The sequence below is a fragment of the Panulirus ornatus genome, chromosome 35, assembly GCF_036320965.1.
Source record: "Panulirus ornatus isolate Po-2019 chromosome 35, ASM3632096v1, whole genome shotgun sequence".
In the NCBI taxonomy this organism is placed as follows: Eukaryota; Metazoa; Arthropoda; class Malacostraca; order Decapoda; family Palinuridae; genus Panulirus; species Panulirus ornatus.
The window spans coordinates 612,617-636,063 of record NC_092258.1 but is presented as its reverse complement, the minus strand read 5'-3'; the positions used below and the strand labels follow the sequence as shown (position 1 = coordinate 636,063).

Below are 23,447 nucleotides of genomic sequence, written 5' to 3'. Positions count from 1 at the left end.
ACCTATCTGTAGTGTACTATGTGTGTGTGTGCGCGCGCGCGCGCGCGCGCATTTGGAGGGTGGGTGAGAGGCTATGATGTATATGCGTTTGTGTATATAGATATCTAAAGATAACTGTTCGATTGCACGTAAACTTTCATACATACATACTGCAGATGACAGTAGTATGTCGAGAAGTAAACCAACTCATATAGTTTCTCAATCTGCCGCCGGACTCTATTTTCTCTTGGGGCATCAGATTCTTCTCGTCTGAGAACCACACTCGTGTTATTACCAGCGTCTTGATTTACCATCGTCGTTTATAAAGGATAAGGGTTAATGTTGGTGGCGAGTCCTACTGCCGCCTTGTATGTGTTGCATTTCTCACTACTGCCACAACGTCAGCCGCCTTCACTCACTCAGCAGGATCCGAGTTACTTCTTTATAGTTTTTTTTCTTATGTGGTCAGGATGTTACCACTACATTGGATGATACAGCTGAAGATTTATGTTTTCTTTCATTCTTGAGTAGTACTTGTTGGTTCATCTGCACCACAAATGTGAACAATACAGGCGTTAGAACAGCCAAAGTAGGTGGTCGAGATATGCAATGAAAAGCTGGAATTTCAGGAAAGTTGGTATACGGCTTATCCGTCTGCACGCTGGCTCTGCAAGATGGCTGGAATATTTTCATGCGACCAACCAGGACGTTATTCCATGGAAAGATGTTCTGATCCAGCCTGGTGAGCGAAGACACCATTAAGACGAGGAGGGTCACGTCCAGCAGCAGCTTTGCACACCACAGACATGGTCTTATCCCGAGAACCTTTTTGCCAGTCTGGATCTATTACTTTCCCTGGACCACAGGCAGAGACTCTTAAGGATTACTTGGCCTTTCCCAGCAGGAGTAAGGATAAGTTGCAGAGGGAGAAGAGAATGACGGATAAAAGTTAGTGAGGAAAAGAATAGCTCCTGTAGGGAAATACTGTATGATACGGACTGTGACAGGTTTCAACCACTCGTATGTTATTAATTGTAATAGTTATTGCTTAATGTGTAAACGAGTAAATCATTATACTCTTACACTAGGCAGACGATGCTTTCTTTCGCTTACCAATCGCTTCTAATAAATTTTTCTAATTTTTGAACACACACACACGCATATATATATTTTCTTTTTTTTTGCTTTGTCGCTGTCTCCCGCGTTTGCGAGGTAGCGCAAGGAAACAGACGAAAGAAATGGCCCAACCCACCCCCATACACATGTATATACATACGTCCACACACGCAAATATACATACCTACACAGCTTTCCATGGTTTACCCCAGACGCTTCACATGCCCTGATTCAATCCACTGACAGCACGTCAACCCCGGTATACCACATCGATCCAATTCACTCTATTCCTTGCCCTCCTTTCACCCTCCTGCATGTTCAGGCCCCGATCACACAAAATCTTTTTCACTCCATCTTTCCACCTCCAATTTGGTCTCCCTCTTCTCCTCGTTCCCTCCACCTCCGACACATATATCCTCTTGGTCAACCTTTCCTCACTCATTCTCTCCATGTGCCCAAACCATTTCAAAACACCCTCTTCTGCTCTCTCAACCACACTCTTTTTATTTCCACACATCTCTCTTACCCTTACGTTACTTACTCGATCAAACCACCTCACACCACATATTGTCCTCAAACATCTCATTTCCAGCACATCCATCCTCCTGCGCACCACTCTATCCATTGCCCACGCCTCGCAACCATACAACATTGTTGGAACCACTATTCCTTCAAACATACCCATTTTTGCTTTCCGAGATAATGTTCTCGACTTCCACACATTCTTCAAGGCTCCCAGAATTTTCGCCCCCCTCCCCCACCCTATGATCCACTTCCGCTTCCATGGTTCCATCCGCTGCCAGATCCACTCCCAGATATCTAAAACACTTTACTTCCTCCAGTTTTTCTCCATTCAAACTCACCACCAAATTGACTTGACCCTCAACCCTACTGTACCTAATAACCTTGCTCTTATTCACATTTACTCTTAACTTTCTTCTTCCACACACTTTACCAAACTCAGTCACCAGCTTCTGCAGTTTCTCACATGAATCAGCCACCAGCGCTGTATCATCAGCGAACAACAACTGACTCACTTCCCAAGCTCTCTCATCCCCAACAGACTTCATACTTTCCCCTCTTTCCAAAACTCTTGCATTCACCTCCCTAACAACCCCATCCATAAGCAAATTAAACAACCATGGAGACATCACACACCCCTGCCGCAAACCTACATTCACTGAGAACCAATCACTTTCCTCTCTTCCTACACGTACACATGCCTTACATCCTCGATAAAAACTTTTCACTGCTTCTAACAACTTGCCTCCCACACCATATATTCTTAATACCTTCCACAGAGCATCTCTATCAACTCTATCATATGCCTTCTCCAGATCCATAAATGCTACATAAAAATCCATTTGCTTTTCTAAGTGTTTCTCACATACATTCTTCAAAGCAAACACCTGATCCACACATCCTCTACCACTTCTGAAACCACACTGCTCTTCCCAATCTGATGCTCTGTACATGCCTTCACCCTCTCAATCAATACCCTCCCATATAATTTACCAGGAATACTCAACAAACTTATACCTCTGTAATTTGAGCACTCACTCTTATCCCCTTTGCCTTTGTACAATGGCACTATGCACGCATTCCGCCAATCCTCAGGCACCTCACCATGAGTAATACATACATTAAATAACCTTACCAACCAGTCAACAATACAGTCACCCCCTTTTTTAATAAATTCCACTGCAATACCATCCAAACCTGCTGCCTTGCCGGCTTTCATCTTCCGCAAAGCTTTTACTACCTCTTCTCTGTTTACCAAATCATTTTCCCTAACCCTCTCACTTTGCACACCACCTCGACCAAAACACCCTATATCTGCCAGATGGGTTGATTAGAAAGGGTAGTGAGTGGTGGGATGAAGAAGTAAGAGTATTAGTGAAAGAGAAGAGAGAGGCATTTGGACGATTTTTGCAGGGAAAAAATGAAATTGAGTGGGAGATGTATAAAAGAAAGAGACAGGAGGTCAAGAGAAAGGTGCAAGAGGTGAAAAAAAGGGCAAATGAGAGTTGGGGTGAGAGAGTATCATTAGATTTTAGGGAGAATAAAAAGATGTTCTGGAAGGAGGTAAATAAAGTGCGTAAGACAAGGGAGCAAATGGGAACTTCAGTGAAGGGCGCAAATGGGGAGGTGATAACAAGTAGTGGTGATGTGAGAAGGAGATGGAGTGAGTATTTTGAAGGTTTGTTGAATGTGTTTGATGATAGAGTGGCAGATATAGGGCATATATATATATATATATATATATATATATATATATATATATATATATATATATATATAAATGCCCATACACGTACATATACTTACACATACAATACATACGTACACACACATACACAGACACATATACATATTCATACTTGCTTGACTTATTCCATTCCCAGCGTTACCCTGCTCCATAGGAAATAGCATCGCTACCCAGTGCTTCAGCAAGGTAGCGCCAGGAAAACAGACAGAAAAGGCCACATTCGCTGACAGTCTCTAGCTGTCATGTGTAATGCACCGAAACCACAGTTCCCTATCAACATCCAGGTCCCACAGACCATTCCATGATTTACCCCAGACGTTTCACATGCCCTGGTTCAGTCCATTGACAGCACGTCGACCCCGGTATACCACATCGTTCCAATTCACTCTATTCCTTGCACGCCTCTCACCCTCCTGTATGGATTGATATATAGGTATATAGATGTTTTTAGACTGTCTGCAAATGGTAACACCGTCATAAAGAAATCACCTTCGAAGAGACTATATCATTATCTGTTGATGGAAAGGAGTTCAGAGTCGCCGAAAAGTATCTAATCCTAAGGAAGCCTACCCTTTTCTGCGACTGCGTTGAGCGCAGCTGCAGGATCCCCATATAAGGATCTTAGGGTTGCATAACTAACCATTAATTGAAATCTTTCGTCCGAGAACTGATTATATTCTGTTTAGTCATTCCTGACAAAATTCTATAATCAATATCTTTGGTGTTTCCAATTCCCATTGATATTGTCTACGGTCATGCAAGGAAAAAAACGAGATGAACACCAACAAGGGAAGCTACAGCAACAGGACAGACATCAATATAGGAAACAACATTATCCGTAGCCAAAGGAATATTAAGAACCAGGAGGAAGGAACCAATATTGACACCAGAAGGGTCTACAGCACCAACGACAGAGGATGACTCCAGCAACATGAGAAGACAGAACAATTGAGCAGCAACAGCAGCAGTGTGAACAGCACCAACTAGTGACACGTCTCAGCAGAAGTGCATGATAGGATGAGAACAGCAGCAACAATAAAAGCCTTTAGAAACATGTACTCACATCAGTTTTACAGTAGAGGAAGTCTCCAAGTGGACCTATGTAATGTGTGTGTGTGTGTGTGTGACCCGTGGAGGACATGCCTGCAGGAGGAAGGAGGAGGGGGGGGGGTCACACTGATCGACACCGGAATGTTAATTGGTGCCTCACCAACTTCTCAAAGGCGCTCATCGTCGCCGTCAGGAGAGTGGCAGGTCCTTCCCACACACGCCGCCGCCCGGGTGCACACATTGATGACATAGCTAATGAGCGGCGCCTCCACACACGCACGCGGAACCAAACTCCGATCTCAACAAGGCATTTCTGCCTGTAATCATGCTACTACCTTTACTGGCTCTGCCTAGTAAAACAAGTGCAACTATGATCAAGTCAACTTAATTCGACGTTCACTTACGGATCCAGCGTTGAGTATATTTGTCTCATAATGTAGCCAAACTCACAACCATACTACTGTGAGAGGCACTGCGAGAGGCAGTATCATACACTATGATTAATACATCAGTGTTCGGCACATGTTTCTTCCACAAGACAAACTGGACACAGATTCATCACCATGGCATGGCAGGCAGCAGCATTTCTTATGGAAGCAAATACAACATTTCTCAACAACTGGATATCACTATCTTATTTTTCTGCTTTTGACTAATACTATCTATCATCATGGTATGTGTGTGTGTGTGTGTGTGTGTTATCAAGAATTACACAAATAGAATTCTTGTTGTGTACATACATATACGTGTTTACGAAAAAAAAAAATCACTTCAGGAACTTTCTGGTAGCACCTGACCATGATCTCGAGGAGATGTACATCACCGCCAGCTCCTCCGTACACAGCCTCAGCCTCAACACTTGCAGCTGTCCTCCATCTCCAGCTGAGGTGAACCACTGGACTGACTGACATATGTCTTGGTCGCTACAAGATTTTTCTATGCAGTTGACAGGGAACCGAGGCGGTCACTTAATGTACACTCTGCATTAATTGCTATATGGTTGATAACACAATTGTTTGTTAATCGTTATAAAAAAACGAGATATAAAGAGATTCTTTTTTCATTAGAATGAAATCGATTTACATGCTTTCCTAAGTACCGAAATGATTCTACCAGCGGTTTGAGGCAATATATTTTTTCATAATAGCCGCGGAAGGACGGACATACACATAGCTTTAAACACAGTGAACGATATGCTAACGGTGTACTTAGACACGTGAAACCATATTGCTACACGTTGCTCACATGTTATAAATGGCCGTCCTCAGCACACACCAGCACCTTATTACAAACATATTTACCATACCTAACTGCCTTCATATGTATGTACGCCCGTGAACCGCTCCAGCCCAAACGTCCGTGCCTCCGCCCTAATACAACACTTGTTCCCTACACGCCCGTGCCATGTTCTGGCTTGAAGCACTCTTGCTTACACGCGCGTGAAATCATCGGGGGAAGCGATCGCGGGCCACACAACCCGCGGGCGGCCGCTGTTTCGTCTCGCGCAGATTCTCATCGGAAGTTACCGACTTGTGAAATTACGGTCGAATTCCCAAGTTTGTCAGACGTGAGAGGTGTAACTGGTATCAAAAGTTTCATACCATTTTATCGTTTCTATATTTTTATTTGGTAACTTAGATATTATCTAAGATATCAGGTTCCACAAACATGAAGTTTACTATTTCCGTCAGTGTTAATGAACATACTAATTTTATTTGCTTTTCCCCATAGACTGTTGTCAGTCATGATTTTATTTTCGATAATGTTACTCATAATGCTGATCTCTTCTAATGATTCATAATAAGAGACAACAGATAACAACCATACTGATAATAATGACGATACTACTAGTACTGATAATGATAAGTACGCCCTACGTCGGTTAGATACATTATATACTTGTAAAATGAGTTGCTTTCGCTGCATTACACATGGTCTAACAAGGATATGAAGCCTATGTTTTTGAAGATACCTTACTAAAGCGTGAAACAGTTAAGTGAGGATATTCCCTTAAAGGCTCAGTCCTCTGTTCTTAATGCTACCTCGCTAATGCGGAAAATGGCGAGCAGTATGAAAAGAAAAAAATTTATATATATATATATATATATATATATATATATATATATATATATATATATATATATATATATATTCACACACACCGAAACCAGAGCTCCCTATCCACAACTAGGATCCACAGACCTTTCCGGCCGCAGTTCATTAACCCTAGGGCGTTGTTTCAATCAAAGGTTCAAATATATATATATATATATATATATATATATATATATATATATATATATATATATATATTTGGACGATTTTTGCAGGGAAAAAATGCAAACGAGTGGGAGATGTATAAAAGAAAGACTGGAGGTCAAGAGAAAGGTGCAAGAGGTGAAAAAAAGGGCAAATGAGAGTTGGGGTGAGAAAGTATCATTAAATTCTAGGGAGAATAAAAATATGTTCTGGAAGGAGGTAAATAAAGTGCGTAAGACAAGGGAGCAAATGGGAACTTCAGTGAAGGGGGCTAATGGGGAGGTGATAAGTAGTGGTGATGTGAGAAGGAGATGTAGTGAGTATTTTGAAGGTTTGTTGAATGTGTTTGATGATAGAGTGGCAGGTATAGGGTGTTTTGGTCGAGGTGGTGTGCAAAGTGACAGGGTTAGGGAAAATGATTTGGTAAACAGAGAAGAGGTAGTAAAAGCTTTGAGGAAGATGAAAGCCGGCAAGGCAGCAGGTTTGGATGGTATTGCAGTGGAATTGATTAAAAAAAGGGGGTGACTGTATTGTTGACTGGTTGGTAAGGTTATTTAATGTATGTATGATTCATGGTGAGGTGCGTGAGGATTGGTGGAATGCTTACATAGTGCCATTGTACAAATGCAAAGGGGATAAGAGTAAGTGCTCAAATTACAGAGGTATAAGTTTGTTGAGTATTCCTGGTAGATTATATGGGAGGGTGAAGGCATGTACAGAGCATGAGATTGGGGAAGAGCAGTGTGGTTTCAGAAGTGGTAGAGGATGTGTGGATCAGGTGTTTGCTTTGAAGAATGTACGTGAGAAATACTTGGAAAAGCAAATGGATTTGTATGTAGCATTTATGGATCTGGATAAGGCATATGATAGAGTTGATAGAGATGCTCTGTGGAAGATACTAAGAATATATGGTGTGGGAGACAAGTTGTTAGAAGCAGTGAAAAGTTTTTATCGAGGATGTAAGGCATGTGTACGTGTAGGAAGAGAGGAAAGCGATTGGTTCTCAGTGAATGTAGGTTTGCGGCAGGGGTGTGTGATGTCTCCATGGTTGTTTAATTTGTTTATGGATGGGGTTGTTAGGGAGGTGAATGCAAGAGTTTTGGAAAGAGGGGCAAGTATGAAGTCTGTTGGGGATGAGAGAGCTTGGGAAGTGAGTCAGTTGTTGTTCGCTGATGATACAGCGCTGGTGGCTGATTCATGTGAGAAACTGCAGAAGCTGGTGACTGAGTTTGGTAAAGTGTGTGTAAGAAGAAAGTTAAGAGTAAATGTGAATAAGAGTAAGGTTATTAGGTACAGTAGGGTTGAGGGTCAAGTCAATTGGGAGGTAAGTTTGAACTGGAGAAAAACTGGAGGAAGTAAAGTGTTTTAGATATCTGGGAGTGGATCTGGCAGCGGATGGAACCATGGAAGCGGAAGTGAATCAGAGGGTGGGGGAGGGGGCGAAAATCCTGGGAGCCTTGAAGAATGTGTGGAAGTAGAGAACATTATCTCGGAAAGCAAAAATGGGTATGTTTGAAGGAATAGTGGTTCCAACAATGTTGTATGGTTTCGAGGCGTGGGCTATGGATAGAGTTGTGCGCAGGAGGGTGGATGTGCTGGAAATGAGATGTTTGAGGACAATATGTGGTGCGAGGTGGTTTGATCGACTAAATAATGTAAGTGTAAGAGATGTGTGGAAATAAAAAGAGCGTGGTTGAGAGAGCAGAAGAGGGTGTTTTGAAATGGTTTGGGCACATGGAGAGAATGAGTGAGGAAAGATTGACCAAGAGGATATATGTGTCGGAGGTGGAGGGAACGAGGAGAAGTGGGAGACCAAATTGGAGGTGGAAAGATGGAGTGAAAAAGAAGTTGAGTGATCGGGGCCTGAACATGCAGGAGGGTGAAAGGAGGGCAAGGAATAGAGTGAATTGGATCGATGTGGTATACCGGGGTCGACGTGCTGTCAGTGGATTGAATCAGGGCATGTGAAGCGTCTGGGGTAAACCATGGAAAGTTGTGTGGGGCCTGGATGTGGAAAGGGAGCTGTGGTTTCGGGCATTATTGCATGACAGCTAGAGAATGAGTGTGAACGAATGGGGCCTTTGTTGTTTTTTCCTAGCGCTACCTCGCACACATGAGGGGGGAGGGGGATGTTATTCCATGTGTGGCGAGGTGGCGATGGGAATGAATAAAGGCAGACTGTGTGAATTATGTATGTGTCTGTGTGTGTATATATATGTGTACATCAAGATGTATAGGTATGTATATTTGCGTGTGTGGACGTGTATGTATATACATGTGTATGGGGGTGGGTTGGGCCATTTCTTTCGTCTGTTTCCTTGAGCTAACTCGCAAACGCGGGAGACAGTGACAAACCAATATATATATATATTATATATATATATATATATTATATATATATATATATAAACCAATATATATATATATATATATATATATATATATATATATATATATATATATATATATATATATATATTTTTTTTTTTTTTTTTTTTTTTTTTTTATACTTTGTCGCTGTCTCCCGCGTTTGCGAGGTAGCGCAAGGAAACAGACGAAAGAAATGGCCCAACCCCCCCCCCCCATACACATGTACATACACACGTCCACACACGCAAATATACATACCTACACAGCTTTTCATGGTTTACCCCAGACGCTTCACATGCCTTGCTTCAATCCACTGACAGCACGTCAACCCCTGTATACCACATGACTCCAATTCACTCTATTTCTTGCCCTCCTTTCACCCTCCTGCATGTTCAGGCCCCGATCACACAAAATCTTTTTCACTCCATCTTTCCACCTCCAATTTGGTCTCCCTCTTCTCCTCGTTCCCTCCACCTCCGACACATATATCCTCTTGGTCAATCTCTCCTCACTCATTCTCTCCATGTGCCCAAACCATTTCAAAACACCCTCTTCTGCTCTCTCAACCACGCTCTTTTTATTTCCACACATCTCTCTTACCCTTACGTTACTTACTCGATCAAACCACCTCACACCACACATTGTCCTCAAACATCTCATTTCCAGCACATCCATCCTCCTGCGCACATCTCTATCCATAGCCCACGCCTCGCAACCATACAGCATTGTTGGAACCACTATTCCCTCAAACATACCCATTTTCGCTTTCCGAGATACTGTTCTCGACTTCCACACATTTTTCAAGGCTCCCAAAATTTTCGCCCCCTCCCCCACCCTATGATCCACTTCCGCTTCCATGGTTCCATCCGCTGACAGATCCACTCCCAGATATCTAAAACACTTCACTTCCTCCAGTTTTTCTCCATTCAAACTCACCTCCCAATTGACTTGACCCTCACCCCTACTGTACCTAATAACCTTGCTCTTATTCCCATTTACTCTCAACTTTCTTCTTCCACACACTTTACCAAACTCAGTCACCAGCTTCTGCAGTTTCTCACATGAATCAGCCACCAGCGCTGTATCATCAGCGAACAACAATTGACTCACTTCCCAAGCTCTCTCATCCCCAACAGACTTCATACTTGCCCCTCTTTCCAGGACTCTTGCATTTACCTCCTTTACAACCCCATCCATAAACAAATTAAACAACCATGGAGACATCACACACCCCTGCCGCAAACCTACATTCACTGAGAACCAATCACTTTCCTCTCTTCCTACACGTACACATGCCTTACATCCTCGATAAAAACTTTTCACTGCTTCTAACAACTTGCCTCCCACACCATATATTCTTAATACCTTCCACAGAGCATCTCTATCAACTCTATCATATGCCTTCTCCAGATCCATAAATGCTACATACAAATCCATTTGCTTTTCTAAGTATTTCTCACATACATTCTTCAAAGCAAACACCTGATCCACACATCCTCTACCACTTCTGAAACCGCACTGCTCTTCCCCAATCTGATGCTCTGTACATGCCTTCACCCTCTCAATCAATACCCTCCCATATAATTTACCAGGAATACTCAACAAACTTATACCTCTGTAATATATATATATATATATCCCCTGATGATGTGCTCATTATTACATAAAAGTGCACTTGGAAACTTATCGTGTTTCATTTCCCTGTGGATAAGAAAAGAATATATATATATATATATCATACAAATCTCCAACAGCCAGGATCGAACCAGGGACCCCTGCGTGGCAGGTGAGAGCGTTACTGTTAGGCTATGAATACTTTGTGAATGAATATCCTTTGCCTCACGTTGGTGAGCAACGAGATCTAAAGCGGTCATTTCCCATCACACTCATACAACCAGCAGATAGCATTTTACTGAACCTAACTGTCCAACACGGAGGTATATGAATAGAACAAAGTGCATAGGGATGCACACTTTCATAGAACATGCTGAACTCCAACAGCCAGGATCGAACCCAGGACCCCTGCCTGGCAGGCGAAAGCGGTACTGCTAGGCTATGATCGCCCCTAATAGGGAAATGACTAATCAAATACCCTTCAGGCTCATACAACCAGCAGATTGCATTTTACCGAACCAACTGTACAACACGGAGGGCGATCAACGCCTAGCAGTAGCGCTTCCGCCTGCCACGCATAGGTCATGGGTTCGATTCTGATCTATACGTAAAAAGTAAACTTATTCCCTTGACGAATAAACCATACTTTACCTTCTGTAATTGTATCCAACAAATGGTACCAAAATCACAGGATTAAAGCTAAATCTAGATGTTAACGACACTAGATTAGAAGTGACACAAACACTCCAGTGTAACAGAATGACATATGGCCATCAGGCTGGCGCTCCACCACGCGACTGTTTCGTCGCCAAGCATGATACACAGGTTGTAGGTCGTCAATCAAGATACCATGTTTTGCTTTGAATCCTAAGTTGCATTTAGTAAAACTACAGAAGAATCGATGACTTCCACACCAAGTGATAGAAATGGGTTAACTCGACCAACACCACAACACCACGCATTATACCTGGGTAGAACTGACCAACATTCCACACCAAATACAGAATATGGTTCGGTCAACCTGACAACAGGCCACACCAAGCGATGCAGCTGGGTCAGGTTCATAACAATACATTGCTGTGATCGTTACTCGGAATGTAATCACACATCATCAAAACAGACATTGGCATATCATTACCGCCACGAGGGCCACGCTCTTTACTGTTCATTTCAGCAACACAGCCACTGCCTGATGCTCTTTGTCTGGTGCACCTGTCAATAATAACATTATCAACACAACCATCATCGCAAACACCATGACTGATGCAATGAATGCCATTATTACCAACACTCAGTTGGGGTGGATGCATGCCGTATAAGGGTCTATGCTTCATAAAGTAGTCTGTCGAGTTTACAGAGTAATAAGTAGTATGAAAATCCCATTCCATGTTTATGAGACAGCCTTACACGTGGCTGAACGTATCCTGAAGCGTCAAGTTATGTACGAGTGCAGGAGCAGGTGAAGCTGGTCGTGATGGCACAACCTTGGCCTCGCACCATCCCCGGGAATCAATCTTATCATGAAGTTCCCGTTTTATTGACAGTCAAACATTAATAGATAAATTGAAATAATGATCGATGGAACATATTTGATACCTTATTACTATGAGGAGGCAGTCCATGTGATTTAGTGAAGGGTAGATGCTTATTGTTTACCTGGTGTGGCACGTGCCGACATGAGCTATGCTTCTATATATAACTAGTTGATGTATTGTGATGGATGATTGAGACATGAGGTATACAAGAACTATCAGTTGAAATTACCTTTGTTGGAGACGGTGTTAGAGTCGCCGAAGAGGGAGGCTGAGGTGTGTGGGAGCAGCCAGGCCAGCGCCACAAGCGTCGCCGTCATCAGTGCTCTGTGGAGAAGAATGTGACCGTGATGAGGAGGCGCCATTCATAATGGAAGCGAAAAATAATCAACTTAAACGGAAAGCAGATCACAAGTTAAGCTTTTCGACTCACTGGTCAAGTGAACACCCGCATAACGCAGGTCCAGGAGGAGCCACTATGATGGGTGTTGGTGATGACGATGATTGTGACCTGCATCATCGTCATAAGGGTCGCTTGCATTATGTTTGTAACGACATGGAGTGCACATCTATCACAGTGAAATCAAGAAATTATTCTAAAGAATAAAACCTTAATAACAACAACAGTTTTTCACTTCAGGTGATAGTGGGATATCCCCAGGAGGTGCCGGTGATAACGTTGGGATATCCCCAGGAGGTGCCGGTGATAACGTTGGGATATCCCCAGGAGGTGCCGGTGATAACGTTGGGATATCCCCAGGAGGTGCCGGTGATAACGTTGGGATATCCCAGCGTTTTAATGTTTGGCACAAGCGCCGTTTACATAAAGGCATAAAAGACTCCAGGTTTCTGTAATCAAATGAATCACTACAGAAAGAGTCTTTGCAAATGCTACATACTGCTGCTGTGCATCGAACTGTTTATGTTATGAAACTCTTTTGTCTGTATGACCTTCAGCCATCGATAGCCATTATATCCAACGACATACGAACGTTAACTGTAAGATTGGTAATCATTTACCTTTCTTTTGCTATATTATAGATCGACATTTCCAGTAGCGAAAAAGTTTTTGCAGTTATCGAGAATCGAATAAATTGACAATGGGAGATGCGGCCAAGTACTGAATGTTCACTGTAGCGAAGGAGACCAGTTACAGCGCGAGGCATACAAGGAAAGCTGTGTGGATGTTTTTGATGTGTGTACATCTTTATGAATGTACGTTTGTATAAGTGATTCACAAAGGCAGTAAAACAAAGGTGTGCACGTAAATGGGGAAGGAATTAATCAAATGTGAAAAAAGATTTATTGCTGAGCCACTGCCTGATTACTTAATATCGTACCCTCAGGCAATTTGATTAATTAGTCGTTCCACTAATGAGAGTTTTAACAAACGCATCATTAAATGTGAAAATAATGCTAATGATGCATAGGTCTGTGCATGCGGGTGTAACTATGGTTAACGTGACCCAATTACAGAGTAACGAAGCCGCGTCTGTCAAGGATGGGATCAACGAATTAAATGAACTGTCATTAGTTAAATGAAGGCAGATGATGTAAACACAAACCGTAATGGATAAAAGATATTTGGATACTTTATATATTTCGATACTTCGACTCTTGTTAAGATAGAACCATGGATAATGTAGATTTAGATTACGTTAGTATGCAACCATGTATGACTTAGATGTACATTATGTTAGGATATAACCACGAAAACTGTAGATATACATTAAGGTTTATTAGGACACCGCAGGTACTTAGGAAAATACTGCGATGTCTAGTTTAGAACCAAATCGTAGAGAATGAGAGAAATCCATAAATTTGACTTTAGTCCCTCGAGCAATAATGCCCAAAAATTTGTGTCTAGCTTCAAAGACCAGCATGGTACATTCTGATCTCAGGGTGTTAAGCTTAGGCAAGTAGTGAAGATAAAGAATCGGAGATAAACTGTTTGTGGCAGTGATTTCTACCTGCTCATAACGATAAGTATGGCGAACAACTCAGTTTGTAGAGTAAAATGCCCATTGTTTATTCTAATATTTTTCTCTAATCTATTACCATTGGGCTGGATCACAATGGCAACACTGATTGCCCTCACAGTGGCAGAAATATATCAGCGACCCACTGGCCGGGGAAGTGGTAGGTGGATGTGGTCAGGAGCTGCTGGCTCTGGCTAACATTCACACTCACTTATGTAAAGTCTCATCATCAGTTTTCCAAAATTTGAACTAATCATTTAAGAATACTTTAGGTAACTATATACTGAAAACAAGAAAATAACTTACAAGATAGATACATCCGACAGTCTCTATATCATTTCTTATGTAATCCTTGTGCATTGGCTATTTTCACATAGGGTTAAGTATGGAGCCGTGCACCCACGCCACACGGCTGCGCACTAACAAGGTCATCACAACACACGATGCCTCTGGTTGCCACCTTATAAGGTCACGGCAAACGGTTGGGGAGAAAGGGGGGAATCATGATAAAAACAACGGAACCTTTATCTACGACTCTACTAGATGACTCATCTTTTATTGTTTGAATATCTTACGCTTAATCCTCTTTTATTTCCCAATTTCTTTCATCTTTAATAGTCACCTATTCAATTTCCTTCTTCCCTTCCCCGTCTTTCCTACTCTGCCGCTCTCGTTTCCCGCTGGCCTGACCAGCAGGCAGCTGCTGCTCACGGGTTAAGGCTCCACTCACCCGGAAAGTCTTGGCGGATTACACCAGAACGCTTTTATATTTGATGTGGATAAAGCGCAGTTAGTTCTGCCTGAGCAGTCTCAAGTGGGGCGGCATGTAGTAGCAGGGGCAGCCATGACTGATGTTTCCCACTAACGCTAAATCCCTACCTGGGGCTCCTGGTGCCCATATGAGGCCCAGGATACCTGAACACAACGTTTGAGACCATCTGCATGAACCGGAGGTCGCTTGCATCAACTAATATCCACAAGCATCTTCCTACTCCCCATCGCACCTCCTGATGCACACTGACAAACAGTACCATCGTCAGCGCTACGCTTAGATTATGCGAGTGATGAAGATGCTTTATGTAGTCTCTTCGTTGGATACACGTGTAAGTTTGCCTCAAGTGAAGATGTAAACGTTTCTTGCAGGCGCAGAGTCGAGGTGTAATGTCCCCAGACGATACCAATCAAGGTTTCTTATCACACATGATTCCCGAAACATGTATCAACAGATCTGTCCTTCAGTTTAGTCAAGGTCTACAGTCATGTGTTTTGTCTGTTAACTGTCGTGCATTTTCTCTAGCTACTATTCTGTTTTAGGATATCCTCAAGTGGTCTCAAGCGCTCTTTTGTACAAGTAGCCAAGCTTTCATGTGAGAACCCAATCATTCATGCTGTACATTACAGTAACTCTCACGTCACTAGCAGCCATCATATCTTTGTGTGCCAGGCACATGATCGAACATTTCCTCCAATTTTCTTTTTTTTTTGCGATCATCCAATAGTCTCCTGTACAAGGTTATTGCTTCTGCCTACAGCTTTAGGAATCTCTTCATCGCTAAAGACTTTCATTTAGACTTGCTGATATGCCTGAGGGGAAATCAAAGCAGCTTCCCGTACAGAATAGTGCTAAAGTCGTGGTGAGGGACAGTTTCCACACTAGTCGCCACTCAAGCACCAAACCATAAAGAGACTCGCCACAAACATGAATATATACATTAGTCCGACTCTTCCGTAGATGCTTTCATCTACCAAAATAAGCTCACGCAGAGGGCAGTGGGACTCATGACTCCCAGCGAACAAAAAACCACTCCGGCACACACCAGCTGTTGCTGTGACCTGCCGACCCCACCCACTGTTACTTTGTTTTTGTATCCAATAACTCTTTGTCAAACACACACACACACACACACACACACACACACACAATCTGGGTCTGTGGTAAGGGCTTGAATGCTTTTGGGCCGTGGCAGAAATATATGATTTGTCTGACCATGTAAATTGATCTTGTGCATGTTTACAGATCAAGACGTCAGCTGACAAGGATGACATTAGTTTCTACCCATCATATAATATGCTTAAATCATTCAATCCACTCCAAGTGTTTGCTGTTGCTACCGACTCACATTTGTTGGCATAGCTACCCAAACGAGATATCGTCCACTTTGTGTACGTGAATGTACTCACTTCCCGTAATGCATGTACATCTTATGTATACACAGCGTATACTGTCATGTAAGCGCGTATGGATACAAGAATCATAGCGTTATATCCTAAGCCAATGCGTATACATGTGCTGTTGTAGTGTGATTATGGGAAAGACAGGGAGTAATGTCTCGTGTATACGTAAGGCAAGAGGTATACATCGGTAATTAGCCTCTGGCGCGTTCGACTACATGTGCCATGAAGGCATACACACGGCCCTCCATTACCAGTGACATGTGTAAGCAAAATCCACGACTGCATTTGCTTATGCTCATGGGATTAGGTCCTTGCCTTAGGCAGACGTGGGCGGGTGAGCAGGTGGCTGGATCTGGGTGGGTGTGTGGGCGGCTGAGTCTGGGCAGTTATGCGGGCAGCTAGGTCACACAGTGTGGTGGATGGAGACATCAGAAGGCTGTCAACCAAGACACTCACTGCCAAAACCTGATACAAGGTTACCTAGGTATCACATCACATACGAGAAGTAACTTCTTGAAATGTGAAGTTCATGGGTGCCACCGTTAGGAGATGGATTCTAGCTAAGAAGTCTTAATAGCAACAAATAGCTCGGAAATATAACTCAGAACCTTTCATGATAAATTTTTTTGCGGATTTTTGAAGCCGTTGGCAACTGTGTGAACAAAGCAAAAATCCTCCATTTGTATAGGAGCGTCTTTCAGATATCTATGTTCTGTGACTGTTAGGAGCCTTTCCAATGAAGAAATACATGGGTTCCAGTGCACTGCATGAGTCACCAAGGGTAGTGGGGGAACTTACTAGCCTCAACACTGCGGCCCAGCAGGGAGCTGGCCACAGTGAAATGCACACCGTAATACAACTAGTAAAGTAGAACGCAACGAATAAGTGAATGAATGAATATCTGCACGAATGATTACACATCTGTGTTTTGTGGAATACAAAATTTCTTTGCGAAAACTAATTATCAAACTTGGAGAAAGGTTGCCTAAAACTCATGCGCTGCTCTGAACCTTGATATGACTGGTTGAACGTAAAAAGTGGGTTATATGCAAATTGCCCTCCTGATCACATTTCACATGCAAATAATGATGTGTAGCGAGACGGGACCTGACCTGGAGAGGGATGGTGGGCAGACAGTGACGGAGAGAAGCTGAGTGTGGAAAATTCATTCTCTTTTATTTGTCGGAATATAAATGACATGTATGCCTACAGGCGAGCATACTGAGGCTTATCCCACGAAGGAATACACCTGACCAAATAAACAAATGCTAAGATTCCCGGGAGAAAGTAACGCTAAACATATGGCGTAATATAAGAATGTGTTACCAAATATCGTAAACAAAATGAGGAAAAAAATGAGAATAGCGTTAGTGACCCAGACTGTGAAGCTTATGCGTCGTGACCACAGTGTTGAGGACAAAAGAAATATTCGTCGTACTCGTGGTGATATCAGCTACATTCCTTGTTATTTATGTGTTTTTGACATGTGTCATATAATTAACTGAATGAGGAAGTCGAAGGCAAACATCAGTAGACAATGATAGCTATAGGCAATGCTCTTTGACCTACTATACCGTATCCATGACCCACACGAGTGCCAAACACATAATGAGAATAAATGTGGTGTCAGAATTATCCACATCCAGGCCCCAAAGACCTTTCCATGGTTTACCCTAAACGTTTCACATCCCCTGGTTCAGTCCATTGTCAGCAAGTCGACCCCGGTATACCACATCGTTCCAATTCACTCTATTCCTTACACGCCTCTCACCCTCCTGTATGTTTAGGCTCCGATCGCTCAAAATCTTTTTCACTCCGTCCTTCCACCTCCAATTAGGTCTCCCGCTTTTCCTTGTTCCTTCCACCTCTGACACGTATATCCTCTTTGTCAACCTTTCCGGACCGATTCTTTCCATATGTCAAAACCATTTCAACGCACCCTCTTCTGCTCCCTCAACCATACTCTCTATTCCCACACATCTCTTGCCCTTTCATTACTTACTTGATCAAACCACCTCACATAACTTATTGTCCTCAAACATTTCATTTCCAACAAATCCACCCTCCTTCGTACAACCCTATCTATAGCCCATTCCTCGCAGCCATATAATATTGTTGGAACTACTGTTCTTTCAAACAGACCCATTTTTGCTATCAGAGATAACGTTTTCTCCTTCCACACATTCTTCATTATTCCCAGAACCTTCGCCCCCCTCCACCACCCTATGACTCATTTCTGCTTTCATGGTTCCAATCGCTGCTAAGTCTACTCCCAGATATCTAAAACACTTCACTTCCTCCAATTTTACTCCATTCAAACTTACATCCCAGTTATATACACATGTATGTACATACACGCCCACACACGCACATATACATACCTATACATACACAGACAAATACATATATGCACATGTTCATACTTGCTGCCTTCATCCATTTTCGTTGCCACCCCGCCACACATGGAATGGCAATCCCCTTTCCCCGCGCGCGAAGTAGCGCTAGGAAAATACAACAAATGCCACATTCGTTCACAATCAGTCTCTAGCCGTCGTGTGTAATGCACCGAAATCACAGTTCCCTTTCCACATCCATGCCCCAAACTTTCCATGGTTTACCCCAGACGCTTCACATGCCCTGGTTCAATCCACTGGCAGCACGTCGACCCCGGTATGAAAATTATATATATATATATATATATATATATATATATATATATATATATATGATTGGCTCAGTCTTATCTAGTGGTGACCCACAACCTTACCCAGCTAAAACCCACTTCTTTCCTACCCAAGATTTAATCCGACCCAACACAGACCAGACCAGGCACATTCCTGGCCAAGACATTCATTTTACAGGTCGAAAATCTGCCATCTTGCCTATGGCTAAGTATGCTTGTGGGAGCAGTGGTGCGGAAGATGAACACAGACCCCTGGTCGCCAAAGTGTGGCTTTGTTCGCCTCAGTGGACATGTAACAAGATTAGAAAGTTTCTCAGAATTTTATCCACTAGCTATTGCGATTACAGGACTGAAGAAGAAGAATAAGGATAATATCAAAAAACGAAAACAAAGGGAAGCTAGTTTGGGTATGTGATATTATGGGAAACTAGATGAAGATCATATCGAACAACCCATTGAGCATTAAAGGAACACACATTAAATGTTGACGATTCATGAATGATGTAGTGGTGACTTATGAGGGCAAAAGGCTAAGTGGAGGCCATCTTTGCAGAGGTCCTCTGCCGTAGGAACCGTGAGGAATTAGGCACGAGACACCTAAGTATCAGGGTAAGGTAGGTAAACGAGTTTTGCGGTCTGCAGCGTGGTTAAGGAGGATATCTGGAGAAGTATTGGTGGGCAATGTGACCACCACAGCCATTCCGTCGAAGACCCACTGGCACAGAATGATTGATCAACACAAGAAAGAGTAAATAGATTTTCCAGCTCAGATGCTTAAAGATCCCTTGTTCAGATTGAAGAGTTTATTCCTCGAGGATCATTTTCACTCGGCATTAACTTCCTCACTCTTTACGATTTGATCTGTCTTCATGAACAATATTTCGTAAGAAGGGAACCGTGTTTATAAAACAGAGCTTTTAAGGTGATATTTCTCGCAGTATTCATAAGCAAGATTCCTCCTCCTAGCTTACACCCTTCTCCCACGTCTTGAGGTACACTGTTAATTAGTCGCTGTTAACCGTCTCAAACCTACGTTACCAGTCCCCTTGGTTTATAGTGCTACCTCTCCTCGTCAATATTGTCAACACTCCTCCTGTCTTACTGTGCTCCCCTCCTCCAAACCCACTTCATCAACCTCCCACTTGGTCTGCAGTGCTCACTCATCCTCTAGCCAACATATCAGACGTCCCCCAAGCCTGCATTATTATCTTTCCATTAGCCTAACCGACCCTCTGACTTTCCTTTGCCTAACTCAAACCTTCATGTGTGTACAATGTACCATGTACAGAACTGAACACATCATGATGACAATTCCACCACAAAAAAGCTGCTCGTGGCAGAATTAGAAGCAATACATCTAAGGCGGTAAAACTTGTTCAAGTTTGAGCAGCATTGCTGTACGCTGTCATAAAACATCTGGGTTACGAATTCAGCTGGTGTAGCGTGAGTAATGTGTGTGATGCAGGTAGCATGCAGAAAGTCCCAGGTGCCTGACTTTCTATAAATGTATTAATTGGTAAAAAACTAAAAGATCCAATTGACTGCGAAGCGTGCATGGATGCGTGGCTTGAGGCCAGTGTCTATGGTTGGAAAGAACCTGTTCTAATGCTTCACACTGCCTCCCATCCATAACACCGCCTAGGACGTGGTCTCAACCAGCGATGGGATGAAAAAAAAAAAAAAAAAGAGGCAAAAGAAATGAATGGATCACCGAACCACGATCAGTGCACAAGACGAGCTCCCACGTCTAGAGACATTATCTGTCAAAAAACCGTATGTTACCGCAAGATTGACACGATAGATGGCCATCCTAGATGACACTCATAGATGGCACTCATAAATGATACTCATAGACAGCATCCATACATGGCATTTACAGATAACAAAAAAATAGGGCCATATATGGTAGTCAAAGATAGCATCTATAAGTGATATCCTTCAATGGCAATCATTAATGGTACCCATAGACGTCGTCCACATATTGCACTCACGAGTAGCATCCACAGATAAGAACCATAAGCAGCATTCATAAATAGCACCCGTAAGCATCATGCATAATGACATTTATGTAAGGTGCGCATGGCAAATGTGGCTCATAGGAAATGTAAAGGTATCGTGAGGGTACATGCATATTGATAGGGGTCAGTATACCTGAGGCTGTCTGGAGTGTGATCAATATACTTGTGGTGTTACACTTGTAGTGGGATCTGTTCACCTGGGAGTGTGCTGCTGCACCAGTAAACCTAGTGTTGTAGTGTTGCGCCTGGAGTAGGTTCAGCATACCTGGGATTGGGTTTATGCACCTGGAATGGGGTATTTCAACTGGATTGGGGTCAGTAAACCTAGAATGGGGTAAGTACAGCTAGAGTGGGGTCAGAACACCTGGAGTGGGGTCACTACGCCAGGAATGGGGTCATTACACCTGAAGCGGGATCAGTAAATGAACAGCAAATGAATCCAACCAGGATTCGAACCTGTGTGCTCGACTCCGGACGGCCCGTGAATGCGTCAGTCAGCAATGCTAACCGCTACAATACAGGTAAATATAGCTCACACACACACACACACACACACACACACTTATGGCGTCCTAGCTTCGTCTCTTTGATGTATATCAACTGACTTATATTTCTCTCTTGTGTCTCCCCTGATGATGCGATTATTACACGAAAGTGCACATGGGAACTTATCGTGTTTCATTTTCCTCGTGGACTCATAGGTGTATGTATATATATATATATATATATATATATATATATATATATATATATATCCAGTTTCCATCGTTAAACCCTTCTCCATATATTGGTGTTCTAATCAGCATAATAACATGTTTCTGACAAATCGTCTTTATAAATCATTGTGTTGTATCGTAACATTTAACAACCTCCTGTGTAACTTGATGATTCATCGAAGGAGTTTATCAAATAAGAGCCATGTACCTGATCATAATACACAGGCGACACTAACTTAAGACAGTCATGTTCCTCCTCTGTGAGGATCTATGCGTCTTCTACCTGCTCCTGACCACGGCCACCCTACCTATCGTGTACGTACATCTACCTGCTCCTGACCATGGCCACCTTACCCATCAGGTACGTACATCTACCTGCTCCTGACCACTGCGACCCTACCCATCATGTACGTGCATCTACTGTCATGAAGAACCATCCTCCTCACAACCTCCACACTACGCATGCACCCAGAAGCGTCAGCTCACCTGATAACCGCCAACTGCCGACCCATCCTGATGTTGCACAGTCAAGAGTGTTGGGACATCCGGAGCGCGAGTAGTCCCGCGGCCCAGTCACAGCAGGGCAGAGCTCACAGCGTCACCAGCACACGCCACCACTGCCACACCAATACTGACCCGCCACCCAGTTACTCACTCACCTCCACACCTCCCCACAAGACCCTTGAATGGGAGGCGTGTCAGCGCCGCCACCGGCCTCTGCTCAGCCCCAAGTCTTCACGTACCTCAAAGTTCGTTACATTTCTCCGGAATGAATGTTTCTCATCAGATCAGCCAGGTGCAAACATGGCTCCCAGATGACTAGAATTTCAAACTAATGAATAAGTACATGAACCTTAAAAACTATGAATATTGCGCATAAGAACACTTGCCTAACGTTCCAACAACAATTATTAGGTATTCGGCAGTTCTCTGGTTAGCGTCCAGTCTTTTTTTCCATTACACTCAGCAGTTGTGGGTCGTAACCAAGTTTAAGCGGCGCCAAGGTCAAGGGTGATCGCTATAGAAAGAACTTAGTGTTTTTATTCACTTCCTGGAGACCGTGGAGGTGGCTGTAAGGGGCTAACTATAGAGGTGACTGTGAGAAGTCAGCCGTGGAAATTGTTGTGATGGGCCAGCCTGGAGGAGGACGAACCAATGTCCGTCGTGCTGGCTGAGTCTTCCTTATGTTTTTCACGTGTGTCAGGCGCCGAGTCCCACTTATTCGGGAATGTCTCTAATATCAGGACTGGAGAGTTAAGGTGGTAGGCGATGACGAAAGGCAAGAGAGTTATTAGTATTCAAGGAAAAGCATAAACACCGCAATGAAAAATATATTGAGATACGATTACAAACATGACAGAGATGTGACACGCTGCTTCAAGTTGGACTGACTACGATTTACGTTTGGCCATCTTTACACACACACACACACACACACACATATGTATATATATAAAACAGACAAACCTTCGACAGTCAGGATCGAACCCAGGACCCCTGTGCAACAGGCGGGAGCGATACTGCTAGGCTATGATCGTCGCTGATAGAGTATTGACCGTTCGAATACTATGTACTCGAATACCCTTCGTCTCACGTTGGTGAGTAACGGGGTCGACACCGGTCATTCCGATCCTGGCTGTTGGAGGTTTGTATGTTCTATGAAGGTGCGCGTTCATATCCACTTAGT

The 23,447-nt window shown here is 43.1% G+C and overlaps 1 protein-coding gene across 7 annotated transcripts in view; it reads right to left on the bottom strand.

Annotated features, from left to right (window-relative positions):
• Positions 1-22,404, bottom strand: part of Mp (collagen XV/XVIII-type protein multiplexin) — a 326,713-nt gene extending 304,309 nt beyond the window's left edge. For all 7 annotated transcript variants that reach the window (XM_071682815.1, XM_071682810.1, XM_071682811.1 and 4 more), the window contains exons 1-2: positions 22,247-22,404; positions 12,422-12,516 (exon numbers count right to left, since the gene is read on the bottom strand). In XM_071682815.1, the coding sequence (XP_071538916.1) occupies positions 12,422-12,516; positions 22,247-22,272 (121 nt within the window). In that variant the 5' untranslated portion in view covers positions 22,273-22,404. The remainder of the gene's footprint in view (positions 1-12,421; positions 12,517-22,246) is intronic.
• Positions 22,405-23,447: the final 1,043 nt, after the last annotated feature.